Here is an 18999-nt window from a genome sequence, read left to right as displayed (position 1 = left end):
AACAAAGAAAACTCTTCGAGGCCTCATCAGCAACAGGGCTGCTCTGAGACAAAATCAGTTCCCTGCACTGAATCCAGAGCACTTCAGATCTCACTCTATACAGAATAAAAAAAATGTTCAAGTGCAAGAGAAAGGTACCTCAATGCAGCCTTGCTCCTGCAAACCCATCGGCTGTGCACCTATGGTCAAAATACTCTGAGGTTTAGCATTATGGGAAATCTAAAGTGCTTAGAAACAAGCTACACTGGATCAGCAGACAATAAAATCCACTTTCCAGTCCAACGAGCACTCAGACAGGTAAGTGAACTTACTAATTGGTCTGAACAGTCAGGACAAAGGAAGATTTATTACTGCTTGTGTTAACAAAATGGCTTGATCTGGCAGATAAACTTCAAAATACAAAAATCCTGTGGCAAATCAAACCAATGTTAAACTCAAGCAAAGCCATCATGCATCTTGTGGCCATCGGATTTGGGTGCTGATGGCTTCTAGGAGGGGCCCAGGTCCCATCTCCTCATTTCCTGCAGGGCTTTCTTAGTCTAGAAACTGAGAAGCTGAAAGCAAAAGCCTTCCAGACAAGATCAAATGCTGTGAACAAGATTAAAGTGCTGTTTAATGAAATACACCTGGACCTCTCCAGGGTTTTAAGATCTTTAGCCAGCAAGCTGATCTATATTGGAGAGCAGAGTAGAACCAAGCACTGTATAGATCAATTTTATCTGCAAAGTCTCCTCCAGCCTCACTGAACCAACCAGCAGACTATGAGGAGAGCTTGTCGGGGCTGCTCCTGGCCAGAAGCCCCTCAGATCTGCTGCAGGGTAACAGATGACATGTCTAGGTAACAGTGAAAGTTATTGAGAAAACACCTGCAGCGTTAGATCCCCTTTGCTGGGAAAGAACAGGCGCTGAGGCGACACCATCTCCAAAACCCAAGCTGGCTTGAAACAAGGTGTGACACCTGCTTCTAGCCCTGGCTTCAAGGAAAGGGCTGCAGATGGGCAGAGAAAATGTAGAGGAGCCTGGAGCTGCAGTGACACCTCCAGGACCTCTGTGGCCTGCTGGCACTGCCCTGCTCCTTGGCCAGCCCAACTCTGCTGCTTTCAGTTATCTCAGGCACACAGACACAACACTCCTCCAGCTCTAAGGTGACCCCCACAACACTTACGTGGTTTGCAAACCCAACTGTCCAGAGAGCAAACTTTAATAAACCTGTGTGAGGAGGACTTATCAACACCCTTGGCACTGTTTCAAACCCTGGGCTTGGTTAATGAAATGTATATATATCATGGGCCCCAGCAACTGTTCCTGCAATTAATGTAATTAATTTACCACAAGTCTGCAGATGACCCAGAGAGCATTTGGAATTAAACTACATTTTAATGGCTAGATAGAATTCAGAGAGGCTCTGCCATATATAGATGTGGCTTTTAAGAGTTGTAAGTTGAAGTCTTGGAATCATGATAAATGAAAGTCTCGTTTGTTGCTTTTAATAAGCTGTTCTAATGGGATGTTCTTCAGAGGCTTGCAATTAGAGACTGAAATACTTGAGGGTGCCTGGGTAGATTTTTCTAATCCTTCATGCAGCCTTGAGTGATGGTAATGATTGCTTCCTGCATCTCCAGGTCAGGAGTCCAGCGCTACACCTAGAAACTCCTGAGTCAACGTGCTTGCTCTAAACATCAGAGAAGCAGCATTACACACTGTGAGCTGCTAGGAATATATTCCCACTTTGTCCCAAAATACACGAATGTTTAAGGAGTCCCCTGCTCTTCCTGCTGAGCTATCCTCGTTCCCACGTTAAAGTGCATCTCTGCACTGTTTGAGAAAAACTGAGAATGCAGAAGGCCAAGCAGATGATTCCAATGCAGTCACTACGGAGAAGGAAAGAAATGTCTTCAGGGAAAGGAGCTGCACTTGGAAAGACCCCTGGCATTACACTTTTCTACGTCTAAGATGTAACAAAGTAGAGATAACCTCCTTTCTAGGTAAGAGGCCGAGTGCCGCTACATGGCGAAACCCCAGGAGAGGTCACACTTCTGATTTCAAAGCAAGGTGAAACATCCACATATTCAGAAGTGCAGAAGGACAAGAATCTGACTTCCTTCTTCATTCTCTACCCGCTCCACAGCCAAGAGAAGACACAGTAAAACCCCACTTTCAAAGACTACATAGACATGGGTTGCTCAGCAGGAGCCTCAAGCTGCTACAAATTCCAGCTGGAAGGGCAGCCCAATTCCCTTCTCCAAGTGGAAACAGGACTTGCACAATGCCATCAAACAAACCACTTGCAAGAAGGCGAGGAGGTTTTCTCACTTACTGCTGCACTGTCCCCCAATTTTCCCTGCTCTGACAGAGCTAATGCCGGTTGCTTATCTGTTCATGACAGTCTTCCCAGCCCATTCCCTTGGCCACTGCCAGAGGAACTCAGAAATAACTTGGAGCTTAATTACAGATTTGGTCAACTCTCACCTTCTGTCTGGGCCAAAGCCATCTGAGGGCAGATTAGCCTGGGTCCCTAAACCCGCCTCGAAACTGCAGAGCGAAGACTGGCTTGCGGAGCCTGGCGAGTTTGCACTAAGCCAAAAAGTGTTTAGAGCAGAAGAGGAATGAGGTGATGGAGCAGCCAAATTTGACAAGCTGATCTTGACAGGATGTTAGAGATTGGTGCTACTGGCAGCAGACCTCCACAGCGGCTCTAGGAGGGTACGACCCTGTGCAGAAGGGTGCACTAGAGCACTTTGCCTTCGGGGAGGGGTACTGTACACCAGTGCTGCTCCTCTCTGGGAAAATGTACCAGCAAAGGGCTGTTAATAGGATGGAAGTAGTAAAAACCTTGACCCCAACACAAGCAGGACCAAACCCTGCCTGCGCTCGGTGGATGGGAATTTTGACTTGGCAGAGCAAGAGCTTCCTCAACAAAATCCTTCCTCTTGTCAGGTGAATCGTAGGGAATATTTGGCAGTAGGCAGCATAATAAAGTGGCTATAAATCACAGGAGACAATGTCCTGCAGGAAGAAGGAAGAGCAGGCAAGAATGTAGAGATAAAAATCCTTTAAAAAGTCCCGACTAACAAAAATTGTGACTCATGCTGGAAAAATTCTCTATGAGAACCTTTACCTATAGACTGTCTCCCATGTCCTACGGAAATATTGAAAAAGCCCTGACACAACTTGGAAAATAGGATGGGGGGAGGTTGTGGAAAAATTCATCCACTTTGACCTTCCACATCACAGAAGGTTGTAAACACTGTCTCAGGACACACACCACAATCTTTCACCCTCTCTATTCCCTGAAAGTCACTTTTTAACAAGATGCACATATTTGTGTCCAGAAAGTAGACCTCTGCCACCACAGGCACGGATATTTAAAAGTCTAAATCAGCTAAGGTCAAAGATGGATACGCTGGTGTAAGAGCCTTTAATTGCCAATACGCAGGTGGCAAGATTTGTCTTTGCTCTGTCTTTCAAAGGCTAGTTCCTTGCCAGAAGGAGACTTTCCATAAAAGCAAGACACAGGGCGAAGGGCAGTTTTTTGTTGCTTCAAATTTTTTTTTTCCTAAGTTCTATGAAAAGCTCCCTCTGGTTCTTTGGAAGATCACTTGAGATGGAAAGGTCATCCATAATGGGTAGTTGGCTGTAAATGCAGATGCACAGTTGACTTAGCTGTTTTGAACAGCTTTTGCAAACATGCACAGCATTGACCTAATATCTTCCCCACTTTGTTCTGTAAAAGCTCATGCTTTTGTTTAGTGCTATGAAGTTTGAAAGCTTGGGGGACTGGAGGGACCAGCCGTCTCTTAACACTCACCCCTAAGACCTTGTCTGTTTGCAAACAGGGCTGGGTTGAAGGACAAAAGGAGAGTACTGCTCTGGAGCAGTTGGTCTCCTCCCTGGACTGCTGAAAAGATGGCTCCTTACCTCAGTTTGTGGGGAGAAAGAGACTGATGCCACACAACAACAACTGAGACACTTTACTGCTCCCTGTGAGATGGAGTGCAAAGATCTCTGTCACTGGATTGTCCGACACAGACTTTAAAATAAAAGTCAGTAAACGGTTTTAGATTAATATATGCTTCAATCAGGAACAATAATGGTAACCGACATCTAATTCATGCATTGCTAAGAAAGCAAAATCTATAGCTTGGCTCTATCTGTAAAATGCACTGCGCTTTTGAGAACACATAATCCTAACGAAACAAAGACAGTAACAACTTGGTGTTCTTTAATTCAATACTTGTAGCTGGTTTAATAACAAATTTTCAATCCACTTCTCTTTTTTATGCTGAGACAACCACAGTCTGATTTAGTGAATCTCTTTGATTTGCAATCCCAATTGTTATATTATTAATATGCCCTTGATGCAAGGAGCAGGATAACTTAAAAAAGTGATCAGCTATTTGGCTTGGCATTTATGACCTTGGTCAGAGGACATGTTATTTACAGGAAGTTTTCTGGAGCATCTGCAAGTAAATCAGCTCTGAAATGCAGCTTAATTGTTTAGGGCAAAGCACATTTAGTTTCAAATTCCCAGGAATCTCCAGCTTCAGACGCAAAGTGCATTTCCACAGATGGACGCTGATATGTGGAAATGCCACCACGACTACTGTTCAACTGACCTTTGGTTTAGGGCCAGCTGCCAACGGGAAATGCCAAGCTGTTACTTATATTCATTCAAAAGAAGCGAGAAAACTGCAGAGACTTGAAAGCAAAAAAAGGGGAAGAGGTGTGGTTCTGCCTTTGGGAACCTAGCAAAAAAACAAAAAGCCTGCAGACTCCAGCAAACTCCTCAGCCCTATGACTGGAAACTACTTTCAGAACTGCCAAGAGCAAATGCAACCCCCTGGAAACAGGCACTGGAACAACAGAACCACTCCAGAGGTATAGGAAAACATCTTCCAGAAACAGGTTAACTGCTTCAGAAAGGGATTATCCCATGACTTGGAACATGTTTATTGTCCCTGCTGTCACAGCAGGAGAGTTACTCCACAAATTGTCTTGAATCCATATCCAAGGCAAAGCAGCATGAGTGACACATCTCAGTGGCATCTCTGCTTTCTTCCAAACCAGAGCAATTTCTTTGTTTTGCTTTGTTTAATTTCAAATTGTCTGTCATCTTTCTGGATTTTTGGGGTTTATTCTGCTGTTCTCACGAGTCACTCAATGTACTAGATGGGCTTTAAAATTCATGGGAACTCAAACTGGCTGAGAAGCTCTGTGGTTTTGAAGCCAATTTTCTAATAATGGACCCAGCCTTGGTGCTGGAGGCTTCTCCACCAGCTCCAGCTGAGGGACTGTAGTCTTTTCAGTTAGGGGAAGAACTGAAAAGATAAAAATGGATGAAGAGCTCAGTTCCCTGTGTCTGCCCTTCCCAGACATCCAGCGTGGCATCATGAAGAAGTTTCCAGGAACCTGCCGCTGCCCTGGGGTCAACAGAGGGAGATGTGAGCACAAGGTAGGAGAATTAAGGTAGTAGCAGAGGCGGCAATAAAACTCTAGCCAAAGGACACAAGGGCTTTTATAAGCATGCCAAGAGATAAAGAGCTAAGAGGAAGCACATCCTGGAAAGCATATTAGGCGAAAGGACAGAAGGATGTAACTAATGAGAACTGCTGACAAATGGCTCAGGATTTGCAACTGCTTGCTGAGACCAGAGACAGTAGCAGTGAAAAGGAGACCTGCAAGGGTATATCCTCCTCAGTGGGGTACTGAGCGCTTGCCAGCGACTGTGGAAAGAGTAAGAGCTACTGTCAGCCACACAGTTGTGATTCCCCATGGCCACAGAGGGATATACAATCCTCCACCTGCCATTCATCCCCCAGACTCTTCCTTGCAGAGGTGCCAGGTGAAATCCACAGCTTCCCTACGGTCACGTGTGCATTCTCCTGTCTACACCAATACAAGCACACATCCAGGCTGGGGGAAACCAAGGTTCACATCCACCTGCTCTGATTGAAGAGGAATTTAAATCAAAACCTCTAGCCTTTAAGGAAAGACTTGAACTCCTGTCTAGAGTGTCCAGCGCCAAGTCTTTTGACCACAGCTTTCCTGTAGGCCCTGGTGTGAATTGCCTGTAGCCATTTACTCACCCCCACTCCTCTCTGCTGCTGCATGCTTCTCAGGCAGACAGGAGCATTTACTTTTCCATTTTTAAGCCAAACAAGTCACTCAAAGCAGACAACAGGAGCTTGAACAGCTGAGCTGGAAGAGGCTGTCAGTCTCTGACCTTGAGTGGAGATGAGTCTAGCAGCACACTTACCTTTCCAGACAGGAAATAACTGTGTGTCCATGTCCTTCCACAGATGCCTTATGCCTGGGGACCGAGTTGCTCAGCCTGGCAGGATTTCACTGCTCTGCATTTGCAGACTGATACCTTACCTCCTCTGGGAAATAAGACCCTCAACCAATTAATTCAGTGCAGTTCCTCAGTGTCTGTAACATGTTAATGCTTACAATATCCTGTAATTTACAGCCACCTTGCTAGACCTGAGCTTAAGACAGACCTGTATCATAAAAGCAACTGTGGGCTGATGGGTACCTTAGAAGAAAAAATGTTTACTTTGCACTGAAAACATTCAGCCTTATCAGTAGATGTACTTCACGTTGCTGTGTGGAGTACTTCACACTGCTTGGTGTACTTCACAAATGCATGAAGGATGTTGCATCATTTGACTACTGCCACTAAAAAAATGTACTCGTATACATGTAGAATATGAAAAAAGTGCCTTCCATGCTGGCTGCCAAACAAATTTAATGTTACAGTACAAACTTATCCTGATACAAGCCAGATTTTGCCCCAGTACCACCATCTCTTGTTCATCAAAAAATTCCATCAACTTCCATTAGAGTTGCCAAAGATGGTATAGCCCAGGCTTTCATCACTTGCCTATGTTTAAGCACATGAGAAGTCAATGGGATGGTTTGAAGCAGAGTGTCTCCCTCTGTGGGAGAAGCTCTCTGTATAATTTACTAACACTTGGGGAACATATTAGTATCATACACAGGAAAAATGAAATCCAGATCTGACCAAAATGTGGGGCATTTGCCATTCTGGTGGATTTATCCTCATTTCTTTTGCAAGTGTTTTCCTGATGTCAAGTTTTCTGCGTGAGCGAAGTCCATTGCAAGCTCTGAGTGCAACATATGAGCTGAAGATATTTTACCTGTAATAACATGTTCTGCTTATTTTTAAAGGAATGTGAAAACACTCCTGTGAGAATCAAGTCAAATAATCAGGGCCAGTCTACACACAGATGAAAATCATTGGGAAGTGAACTACATCTGTGAGAGTGCCTCTGTCACTCCTGCTTGTCCAAACAGATCAATCAGCCCACCCTCGTGCTGTTTTACAGTGCTACCGCTTGACAGCTTTGTTCACATGCTGCTTTTGCCTAAATCACACTAATAAGCTGGTCAGATAAAAGTTATTACAGAAGTTGAAGAAGTATAAATACACAGCTTCTTCTCTTACCTTCCGCTGAGAAGGAAACCGATAACAACAGCCAGCAGAATGACTCCCACTGTTACAGACACAACAATTATAGGAATCTGGCTCTGGTCGCTGGATGCAGCTACTGCTGAGATGAGAAACAGAAGATGGAGATTAGGGTTAAAATGACAGTCAGCACTCATGAGAGCCTTTCTAGTGAGGCTGCCAGTGAGGTTTCAAGTCTTACCAAGTTTGTTTCTTCTTTTATGGTTTGTGTTTTCCCCCTTTGCTGTCTGTTTCTAGTTTGGAAGGGATATGGGTGGAAAGGAAACAAAACTACATGCAACACTAAGCCAAAAACCCAACAAAATTGCATCTCATTGCTGAATTCAGAAACCAAAGTGTTGCAGAATGCAGCCTTTGAGTTTGTGAACTCCAGTTTTTCTCCCTGAGTTAGCTGCATTAGAAATCAGAGATAAAAGATGAAAACCCAACAGGCTCTCTTTTGGATGAAAACCCAACAGGCAGAGAGAACATTTATGGAATGTTATTGCTAACAGACAGAAGCAAAATCTACAAGATAAAAAGAATTACCTGCACTTCAAGAAGTTTTAAATAATTACAAACTAACTCCTTGTGGCATCTCTATCACACTGCCATAAGGTGCCCTCTGTAAAACAGGAATTTGCTAAGACACGTACATGAGTTGGTCTTTTGATTGGCCAAAATTCGAGGAAGCAAAACTCTTCCAGCCCGTGCCTTGTAAGGAGCCCTCCTTACAAGCCCCGCCAAAAGGCAGGAGACTGATCTGGTGATAAAGATGCCAGCAGAAAGGTCACGAAAGCTGATTGAGAACTGAGTTTTGACACAGGTCAAGTAAGAGCAGGTGAGCAAGCTCCTGCAGGCTGTAAAATGGAAATGCTAATACCACTTGTGTCTTGTTTATCTGCCCTACATGGCAGGGGAAGGAGCCCACCTCTCCCAGGGGTTTGTATGTGGGGCTCCCCAAGCAGAAACCAAAGTCTCCTCACCTCACCCTCTTCGCTGCACGTATATAGCCACCCCAGGGTACAAATCTCACATCCTCCCTGCAAAACCAGCTCCCTGGCACAGGCACCACTGCTCTGTGGGGGAAAACCTCATTATAGCTCTTAACCTCGTGCCAGCCCAGGATGAAGCTTCATCCACCCCAGAGAGCAGCAGGAATTGATTGCGTACTGAAGAAGCCTTTAACTAAATGATTGAACTAAAAAAGGGTCCTTAGCACAGGATTAACATTATGAAGGCTATAAAATAACTGAATATAGTCCCATATTAATTGTTAAAGGAAAGACAGAAAGGTATGGCATTAAACATTGATCTGCACTGGGCTTCAAGTAGCTCTTCATATGGGAGCTCTCCGGTGCTTAACCGCGAGTGGGGTGGACCTGCTACAGCAACGTAAGTGATTTCAGAAGGATTGGTCCAGATACATTAAATATTTAATGTTAACTGCTCCAAACCCCTGCCATCATCCAGAGATTTTATTAACCTCACAAACTTATGGGGGCTCCTTAAGATGGTGTTTTATTGCTTTCTTGACAAAAGAATTAAAAAGAAAAACATTTAAAGGAGAACATTAAGCAGTGATTGGTGGTTTTTTGCACAGCTCAAGGGATGGGGAAATGAGATAAATTCTGCTGTGTATCTGTGGCAGGTGAAAAGCCTGAATTCATAAGCCAAGCTGGGACTTGCTGCCATTCAAAGTCAAGGGGACACACACACCTGCATTACCGCTTCTTGGCTTGGTGATATATTCTTCTTCCTGCCCCGCGTACCAGGTGGATTAGTTCACCAAGCCAGCCAAAACCCAGCTCTTGGCAAGGTTAGTTTTTGGGGCTAGACAAGCTCAGTGACATTTGGAAATGAGGAAGCACAAGTGGATATACCCAGCAACAGCTTCCACTCAGATAACAAAATTCACTGAAAATCAAAGCCCTGGCTGCTTCATGGTGCTTTGCAGAATTGCCCAAGCAGGAAGAAGTATGCAAAAATTCCCAAAACCTGGAAAAAGAGGGAAGTCCAAAACAGGTTATAGCTTTCCTCCATTGCATTTCTCAGGCTGTTGTTGTATAACTCCTCCAAATGTATTAAAGATAACTACAGAAACCTTGTGAACTGAAACAAAACCTGTTGTTCGGGTCCAAACTACTTGGAGAGTGTTTTTGTTTCTCAGAACAGCCACCAAAAGGTTTTCATCTGTGCTTGAATAAAAATCATTTGCTTTGGCTCTAACAAGAAGTTCAGATCTGTACTCTTGATGTAGCAGTGAGATTTCGATCTGTGCTTGCTTTCGAAATCTCCAGGATGTGCAGGAAAGCAGCGGGAGTCTGGTCACACTCCTGACACTAATATTGACTTTGGGGGAAAAAAAGCTTTTTATAAGGTTTTAAATGTCAAACAGAGATGCATATTGCAAGATACTTAGGCTTACATTGTATTTCAATCCTATCAAGTGTTTAAGGATCTGGTTAAGTCTGGCCTCAGCCAGAGCTTGAGTCCAACAGATGAACAATTCCCAGTTCCTAAACTGGGAACCACGCAATAGGTATTCGCTGACTATGCCAGCAACTCAAAAATATCGGCGAAGTACCTATTCCTCTGCCTTTAAAATGAGGAATCGACTGGGATGTGGGTATGACTAAATGACCCAGGGAATTCCTAGCGTTTAAAAATATTTCCATGTGATGTCCTCCAAAAGTCCTGATTAACACAGATACTTACATGATGGGCTTTATGGAAGTGCCATTATTTTTGGACCAGGATCATAGGTAATAGATCAAATCTGCACATATTTCATGTGTTACTCATTAATCGACCAGAACACTATTACTCAAACAACTCTAAGCTAGAAAGTTATCAACTGAGAAAAGCTGTATAGAATAATTTTTTGGCATAACATGATTTGGTTGGTACATATAGGGCACAATTAATGGTTAATACAATAAGAAATACATTAAATAGACTGTCCTTATTGCATTAATGTTTGCATTGTGATGCAATTTTCACTGTATTAGCTTAATCACTGGCTCCACAGCTACATCTGCACATGTATAATGATCCCTTGAAAATCTATTATGACTTCAAAGATAGCATGCATTGAAAAGACAACTGGGCATCTTCTTCTCAAAGACGATGAATTTTAAATAAACCGGAGTAACAGTAATCAAAGTATTGATGAATTGAAATTTCCAAGGAAAACAGAGAAAATAGTCTCTTTCCCACAGGAATGATCAGAGTATTTCCACCATAAAATTCTTCTTCCATGCAAATAGTATAAAAAAATTAATAAATGACAGCTGTACAAACTAAAGGAGAGAAGGCATATTTTCTGGTGGACAAAATTATATTTGACACCTCGGCAAAATTTTGTATTTGGGACAAAAAAAATTTCCCCACAGCCGTGCCTGAACACAGAAGAAAGAGCATCTGAGCCTCTGCATGCCTCAGGAGTTCACCCTGCCAAAGAATCTGTTCCAGAATCCAGCCCTGGATAATCAGATTCATTAAAAAAAATATTTAAGAAAATTTAAAAGCCCACAAATGTAACAGGCCAAGAAGAAGTCCTGAACCTGCAGTGCACATTTTTTTCCATTTCTGATCACAAGTCAACCTCCTTTTCTCGAGGCTGTGGCATTGGCAGCCAACAGAAACCATCTTTTAACTTGACAGGAACTTTCACCAAAAGACACTAAAGACACTAATGCTGGTTCAACTCTTCCCCTTGCGGAGAGGCACCGTTTCAGGGTTTTCCCTCCCAGATGTAGATACTTAAGAGAGCTCAACATCCTCTGCAGACAGCCGTTATGAGGTGCAGAGGAGCAGGTCCCATCCTCTCTGCCCCTCCTGAGAGGACAGACTCTCTTACACCAGCTCCTGTAAATACAGGGTTCTTCTAAGCAGGGAATGCCATGAATTTCTGAAGCCTGAAGATCTCCTGCCTCACCATGTGGGTTGAGGAAGCAAAGGACAGATATGTCAAGCGCAGCGTGATGATGTGCCTGATGTTTCCAAAGTCAAGGGATGAAGCCAATAAAAGGAAGAGCTCTCTGCAAAGATATCGATCCCCTGACTTGTTTCTGGTAACCATTGCAGAGACAGGGGCTGACAGTAATTAAAGACTTACACACTGGGCTGGTTTCGAACTCGAATCTTCGGCTGAAGCCCCCGTAGCCGGCAGCTGTCCGGGCTCGGATCTGGAAGACGTACGCTGAGCCTGGCTTCAAGCCATCTGCCGTAATCGTTGTCTCTTTGGACTTGATGATGGTGTAGCTCGTCTCCTGGTCCTTTTCCCAACAAAAACCACAAAGTTCAAACACACAAAGACTAGCTCTCAGAGAAGACAGACTCTTAAAAACCCCCAGAGTGACATTACAAAAGATGACTGAAGTATGCATTTTTGAGGATTTCTTCCTCAAAAAACCCCTCTCTGAAGGTCCTTTCTGCAATACAAAATGCGAGACCTGATTTTCTCTTTTATAATCAATGATTCTAGGAGGCATGCAACTGGCATCTGCAGTAGAAGCAGCTCTCCACTGCTCGGGATGTACATGGCCTGGAGCAGTGGAAAGGTTCATCATACAAAGATCAATCCCAAGGCACAGGGAAGATAAAACAAGTCCCATTGCCTTAAAAAGGGATTTTGATTTACACCAAAACGGCTTCCCAGTAATGTAAGTAGGCCTAAAAGAGAATAATATATTACACATTGTACAACTTTATGTCTGCATTTCTAGAACAACGAATTAGACCTTGGGAACGGAATAATAAACCAAAACTCCAGGAAAATACCTAATTTTTGCACTCTGAAGCAATGAACTTGAAGAAAAAATTGCTGAAATAAATCTTCATCTACATCAGTTTCTAATGTGAAACAGTTCCAGTTCTTTGATTAAAATTTCGTTGAAATGCTAAGTAATTACTTAGAATTATTTACTGTAACACATAATCTAGACAAGAGCTCATAAATTAAGGTCTACAAATTTGGAAACTGCTTTTTATTCACCATATTGATACCATGAAGATTTTTTGCCTTTTCTTTTATACCCCTGTTATACCTTTTTACAACTTCTGTATTCTTAGTGCTTTTTACCTACATTCTTGGACTTGTTTGTTCAGCTACAAGACTAAACATTTTAGAAGCTTCGTAGGTAGAGATCAGTGTGCCCCAGACCCCAAGGTCCTCTCCAGAACACATTCTGTAAATCAAGATAGAACCATCCAGGGGAAGGTTCCTTGGGGAGGGGGGCTCATTCAAGCCTCTCACTGGGGAATCTTTGATAGATATGCTAATTAGTAAGACCTATAATGTTATACCAGATCTTTTGGGGTGTGCATTTTGTGGGGTGCATTTTGGTGCATTTGACCTGGACGTGTGCACCTAAGGATCCTTAAAATAAATACCAAGGTAAAATCCCTTTTTCCCTTCTAACCGTGTTTGACTCTTGATTTTAAGACCAGGAAAAGGCATCAATATCCACTCAGATCCAAATTGTTATGAGTTAAACCAGAGGTTTTAGTAGTTCCTTACCAAGATTTCTGGATACCTCTTAGAATCTGAGCTCATTTTTCTTTTTTCTTTTTAATTTAATGGCCAGCTTCCCATAGACAGCAATGTGCCTGGCTAAGGTGCTGGGAATTTCTGAATGTAAGATTACAAAATTTCTCAATTGAAGCCTGTTTTGGAGAAATGTGTACAGACACACACACACACACACACGTGCCTTTTTTTCCTTATTAAGGAGTGATCCTCTTACAGGAATGCAATCTGACAAAACTCAGTTTTCCCAAACATCTAATATAAATCATTCCTGCCCCTTGAAAATGAATGCTGTGAATTTACCCTTACGAAGGGCTGAAAAGTGAGAGAATGTAAATTATAAAATATAGTAGCAACAAACAAAAAGGATTAAGAGCAATATCCCAAACCTATCTCAACAACTGGTTAAAAAGCAGTAAGTGAATATTAGGTCACATCTTTCCTTGTATGTCAGCCAATTAACTTTCCAATTCACTGTTGGCTTCTGCAAACACTTGGACTCTTGGGCTTTTCTATGGAAAACACTGAGCTTCACTATCAGCCTGAAGAAAATAAATCAAGATAGCATAAACTTGGACTGGCTGGAGCTACCTCTCCACAAAGGACTCAGTCTTGAGGAACTATTGGCTGAAGGTATTTGAGACTAGTTCTAGGCTACAAACGCAACATTTTAAGTCCCCTCTCCTGCCAATTTGTTTGAAAACAAACTAAGGAAAATGAAGGAATATATGAATTTTTTTACTTTAATTATTTGCTTTACATTTTTTTGGTCTCTAAAAGCTGTTCTTCCCAAGCCACTCCATGGTAAGGATTCAATGTACCCCAACAGTCATTCAAACAAGTTAATAAAATAATTAGTACTGGATTATTTCCAGCAACAAAATATCCTGATTCTTGCTGTGTACTTTAATCTTCTTGAAAACATCAGCCCTGTTTAAGTCACTCACATATGTAGTGATATTTCACAAGCTCCCTCATCTGCAAAAATAATGTTGATTTTATTTTGATGGAGAAGATTTAAGAAATTCTTTCCCCTGTTTGAATGGACTGCTTGAGCAGGTCCTTTCCACGGTCAGAGAAAGAAGAGAGAAGGAGTAAGGATCTAGTCCTGGTCCATGTTTAGTGATTTCACCTGGGTCACAGACAGAACTAATGGAATATCTTCCTTAAAATAGAAATTCAATCCCCCTAAAGAAGTGAATTGTGACTCAATTTCATTATTTTCCTCTTGTTTCGTGTAGAAAAGCCTGGACGTTTTGGAGGAAAAAAGAACACCTTACAATTCCAGCTAAGGCAAAAAAAATTGCTATTTAGTCAAATCCTGAAAGCCTGATTTTTGGAATTCTAAGATTTCCAGAAGATTTAAGGCCATATCACTCAAAATACACTACCTTGATAAAGTGCATTTGTAACAATTTCATTTAAATGACATTAATTTTGCAGGAAGAGAACAAGTCACCACTTGAAATGAAGACTAGGAGAGGCAAGTTTTGTGGGGAGACTGCTTCCCTTTAAATAGAGAGCAAGAGCTGGAAAACCCAGGCAAGTTTTTAAGCCAGGATGCCCTTCTTCATATCAGAGCACATACAATCTCTCCAAAACCCCCTTCTCCTCTCCTTTCACAGCGGATGGAAAATCAAGTGAGAAACTGAAATACCAAAGGCAAGGGATTGCCTGATGTTTCTGGGAGGAGACAGATGCTCAGTCCCCAACCCCTTCTATTTTTAACAAATGAGCAGGCTCTATCTTAATGTGCTAAGTCCAGAGAGGAATCTGACATGCAGATTTAATGTATTTGTTCAAGAGAAGTGGCACACTAATGGAAAACAACAGCCTCATTTCAAGTCTTCCTAATCATTTACTGCAAAATCAATCTGACATTGATTTATGCATAAAATCTCTCCATTCCCTTCCATGACTCAAATAATTATGACTAAAAGAAGAAAACAATAAAGAGAAGGTACTTGGGAAGCTCAGCAATCAGTCCATCACACCTTTTCAAAATATTTGATTTCGTATTCCAGGATGATGCCGTTGGGTCGATCTGGCTCCTGCCAGGAAAGGGAGATGCTATTTTTAGTGATCTTCCCTTTTTTCACACTACTGACTGGAGAAGGTGCTGCAAGACAGGAGAAAAACAGAACAGATGAAAATCATTGTTAGTAGATGGTCTGCCTCAGCCAAAGTCAAACTCATCAGAGCATCCGCAAACACAAGGCAATCCTTAGCTACTGCAAATCAGTGGGGTCTGTTTTCGCCTTGGTGGTATTTGCCCATTTTTAACAACTCGACTTGCACAGATTTTCAGTAGCATGGCCACCAAGCAAAGTAATAACATGAACTACTATCACAGCTTACACATCAACCCCATCTTTTCAAACACTTTTCAAACACATCAACTGCACATCTTCTCTTTTCATATGTGCCAGGGGCCTACGTTATCAGAATTACATACTGATTATGTTTTGCTTTCTTTTGCCTGCTTTCAAGGCATATATTTTTCAGAAGACCTTAGGTTACATGGGCTCCTTAACTATTTTTGTATTTTAAGTAGTTTAAGCCTAGGCATCTTTCAGCCCCCCCCCCCCCCCCCCCCCCCCCGCTTCCAGAAGCAAGGAATATTACAACCCTTATAATTCAATTGCTCTCGATAAATATCACTGGGGTGTTACAGCTCACATAGTGATGCTAATTCCTTGCAAATGGCAAAAGATTTTAATGGCAATCACAGTTCGGAAGTTCGCAGTGTGCTTGGGGAAGCCACAGCATGAGAGCAGCTATACCAGCTCTGCTCATTATTTCAAGATGCAGCCCTGAAAGGTTATCTGCCCTTTGCAGCAGACATGTGCATCAGAAACAGGCTTGATCCTTTGTATTCAGCCCGATGTCTGCAGAGACTTTTTAAGTTGTGGTTGCTGCCACCCCTGCCAGCTCTCTAGCAAAAGTTGCTATGGGCAATGCAACCCTAACATCCCAGGTATTTCATGCCAGTGATTAGGAAACAACACAGAGTGAAAAGAAAAGGGGATGGGAGAAATTCATAGTCTCCCATTTGCAGGGCCAAGAGCAGCTTCTCCAGAGATAAAATAGGCCACGCCTGGGTGAGGGACTTTAAATCACCCTCCACACAGGCCAGCTCCTGCAAGGACAACAGGGGGCCTGAGGAGACCCATGACAAAGACTTTTGTGGCCATATGGGCAATGGAGTGCAAAGAGCAGCAGCAAATAACCACATTTTATCTTGCAAAATGTATTCGGAACTATAAAAAAATTTCTTCTATATGCAGGACTAGCTAATTATCTTAACACTACAAAAAACCCAACCCATTAAGTAAAATAAAAACAACAAAAAATTTTTTTCCTGGTCTGATTTTAAGCCAAAAAGTAAGGGAAGAGCTCCAGACAATTATTCTTGGACTGAAGGCTAGCAGCAAGACTTCTCTGTTACAGCAAGTTCCCACATCTCAGTCTTGCTTTAGCCCTAGTTTTTTACACTCCTGTTTACTTTCCCCACTTGGCTCTTGAAGGATCCTGAAAGGTGTTGGCTATTTCCATGCTGTTTTCTGCTGGAGAGCTGGCATCAAGCTGCACAGTGTTTGCTTTTTAACTGTGCGTCCACCACTGTGCTCACAACTGCTCCACTGAGCGAGTAAAAACCACCTTGATTTGAATGATGATCATATTATTTATGCAGGCACTGCATGGTGATCACCAACAATTTTTCATCTGCAAAAGTCACCTTACCCCTCTCTGACTGATGTCCTCTACAAGTTTTTGGGCTATGTGTAGGCAAATAACAACCTAAATACGAACTGTTCATCTGGCAAAGGAATTTCCATTAATCAACCCAGGTGCCTAAATATGCGCTGTGCATGCACGTGCACAACAAGCTGAGTTGTGCCTATGAGATGCATGATCCCTGCACATGTGTATGGTCAGAGAAAATAAGAGTGAGTAGTGAGCACCATTCAAATAGAATGAAGGCCCCTTCTAATGCAAGGTTTTCAGGGGCACTGGGAAACACTGTGTGGTGATGGTGCCAAGTAAAATGAGATTTTACAATCCTTGTTAAATAGATGATACCGATCGCTTGTTGCGAGCCACTCAGATGCTACATGTACAGGGAGGAGCCACCAAAGTACTCAGAAAAAGGGACCTATGCCCTCTGGGACTGATCTCCAGTGCCCTCAAATCCCTCCAAGCTGGCAGCAGAGGTCTGGCAGGATAGAGAACATCGGTGCTGAGCATTAAACTGTTTTAAACTCCTATTAGCAAAAGCAAACCTGAGAAGAGCAGTGGGGGAAGGCCTCAGCCCTCCCTGGTATTGAATGCCTCTCGGGAAGGTTAAAACTATGCAATTCCCAGTAGCAAAATCGCCTGATCAAATAATGGATTTTTCATCTTCTTTACTGAGGTTTCCTGAAGTGTTTATAAGACTGAGGCTCACAAGCACTTTACAGCCAAGAAAACAATGCAAGTGCTCCCAAACTCTGCTGCAAAATCTTTCCCTAGGAGGTTCAGGGCAGTTCAGCTCTCCTTTACGTGCACCTGCGCAGTACAACACAAAATGCACCACCAGCCACCCAAATACACCCATCAAACTTCCTACACCCCTAAACCAGAGCATTCTCTTTAAAAAGCATGTGAAAAAAGCTTGGCTAGTGAGCAGCTTCATGGACTTAAATCTCTGGGTGTGCAAGTCTTTAACATGTTCAATTGTGGCTCACAGAATGCTCTGCTCTACCGGGAAATGGAAGGAAGATAAGAAAATGAGTACCCAACTCTCAAAGTAAATTACAAGAGGAGTAACTGCATCCTTTTTGAATCTCCTTCAAAAGAAGTGTTAAAGTGTAACCATGAGATAAAGGCCAATTAAGTAAATTCAATAAATCCCAGCGGTGCTGGCATGATACAGCAACTACTCTGCATCCTCAATGCACAGAGATTACGATACTCTGAAGTGAAGGAAGGAAGGTATAAGTATTTTAGAGTTTTCTTTGTCAAACAAAATGTAATCCAATCCAGGCAAGTGGACAAAGCCTGTAATCATTCCATCTTAAAAGCCTGCAACTGGATACTGTGCTATATGATCTCAGAAGAATAAAAGGATTGCTTAAGACTTGCTTTTCAAAGGTCACTGCTTCTGCAAGGGCAGAATCCTCTTAATAGAAAGAAGTCAAGCCACAGAACCCTTCCATTTGGAGTACAACATGTAAAAAAATAAATTCACTTAAGAGTCAAGATGTATAAAGCTCTAATATCTCATGTTTCTTATGTAAGCAGACAGAAGTCTTGTTCAAATCCCTGCCTTGACACAACAAAAGGTGGATGTACATTGTGAATTGTTCATGTTCTGCACATATGCATTAATTTCTCAGCCACACAGTCAAGATCAAAGAGGGATATTACATCATTTATGTTTATGTTTGCCACTTACGAAAACAGCCATGCATGTGATGAAAGCAAACAGAAGATGTAACAAGGTGTGAAATTGCCAATGTACATTTTTGCTTTCCTGAGACCAAAAATTAATCAGGAGGCAAAGAAAAGCATAGAAAACTGATTCTTCTTTTTTTTTTCCCTTCCTGTTTCTAACCATTTCTTAAGAAGAATAAGGGGACATACCAAATAAATAAAATTTCTGCAGGAGATGCATCATTAGTCACATTTGAATAACTACAGGAGGTTATTTCACAAAGAACAGACATTTTAGGACATTGCTCCTCTGCAACCTTTGATAATGACATTAGCACTGAATTAGCCATCTATGCACCAAAGGCCATATTTACAACATACTGTGCTGTGTCCCACTAATATCTAACATACAATAATGCTTAGTGGAATAAATGCTAATTACATTTTAAGAGAAGCTAATGTTATCAGGTGAACAACCACTGTACCAAGACAAAACAAATAACCCAGTTTCTACTTTTCACGGTCTATCTAATGCTCTCTCCTGGAACATTACTTTGGTCTTGGTATTTTTCACTCTGGC

The 18999-nt window shown here is 42.3% G+C and overlaps 1 protein-coding gene across 10 annotated transcripts in view; it reads right to left on the bottom strand.

The window, feature by feature from the left end:
• The window catches only part of EPHA5 (EPH receptor A5), a 202175-nt gene that overhangs the window by 36911 nt on the left and 146265 nt on the right, over nucleotides 1-18999 (bottom strand). For 5 of the 10 annotated variants that reach the window (XM_032108940.1, XM_032108935.1, XM_032108931.1 and 2 more), the window contains 3 exons: nucleotides 14999-15123; nucleotides 11592-11751; nucleotides 7469-7571 (listed from right to left, as the gene is read on the bottom strand). In XM_032108940.1, the coding sequence (XP_031964831.1) occupies nucleotides 7469-7571; nucleotides 11592-11751; nucleotides 14999-15123 (388 nt within the window). Of the gene's footprint in view, nucleotides 1-7468; nucleotides 7575-11591; nucleotides 11752-14998; nucleotides 15124-18999 lie in introns of all 10 variants that reach the window. The other 5 variants (XM_032108934.1, XM_032108930.1, XM_032108933.1 and 2 more) reach the window with 1 other exon arrangement.

The sequence above is a fragment of the Corvus moneduloides genome, chromosome 5 (assembly GCF_009650955.1).
Source record: "Corvus moneduloides isolate bCorMon1 chromosome 5, bCorMon1.pri, whole genome shotgun sequence".
Taxonomy (NCBI): Eukaryota; Metazoa; Chordata; class Aves; order Passeriformes; family Corvidae; genus Corvus; species Corvus moneduloides.
This window is presented reverse-complemented; position numbering and strand designations above follow the sequence as displayed.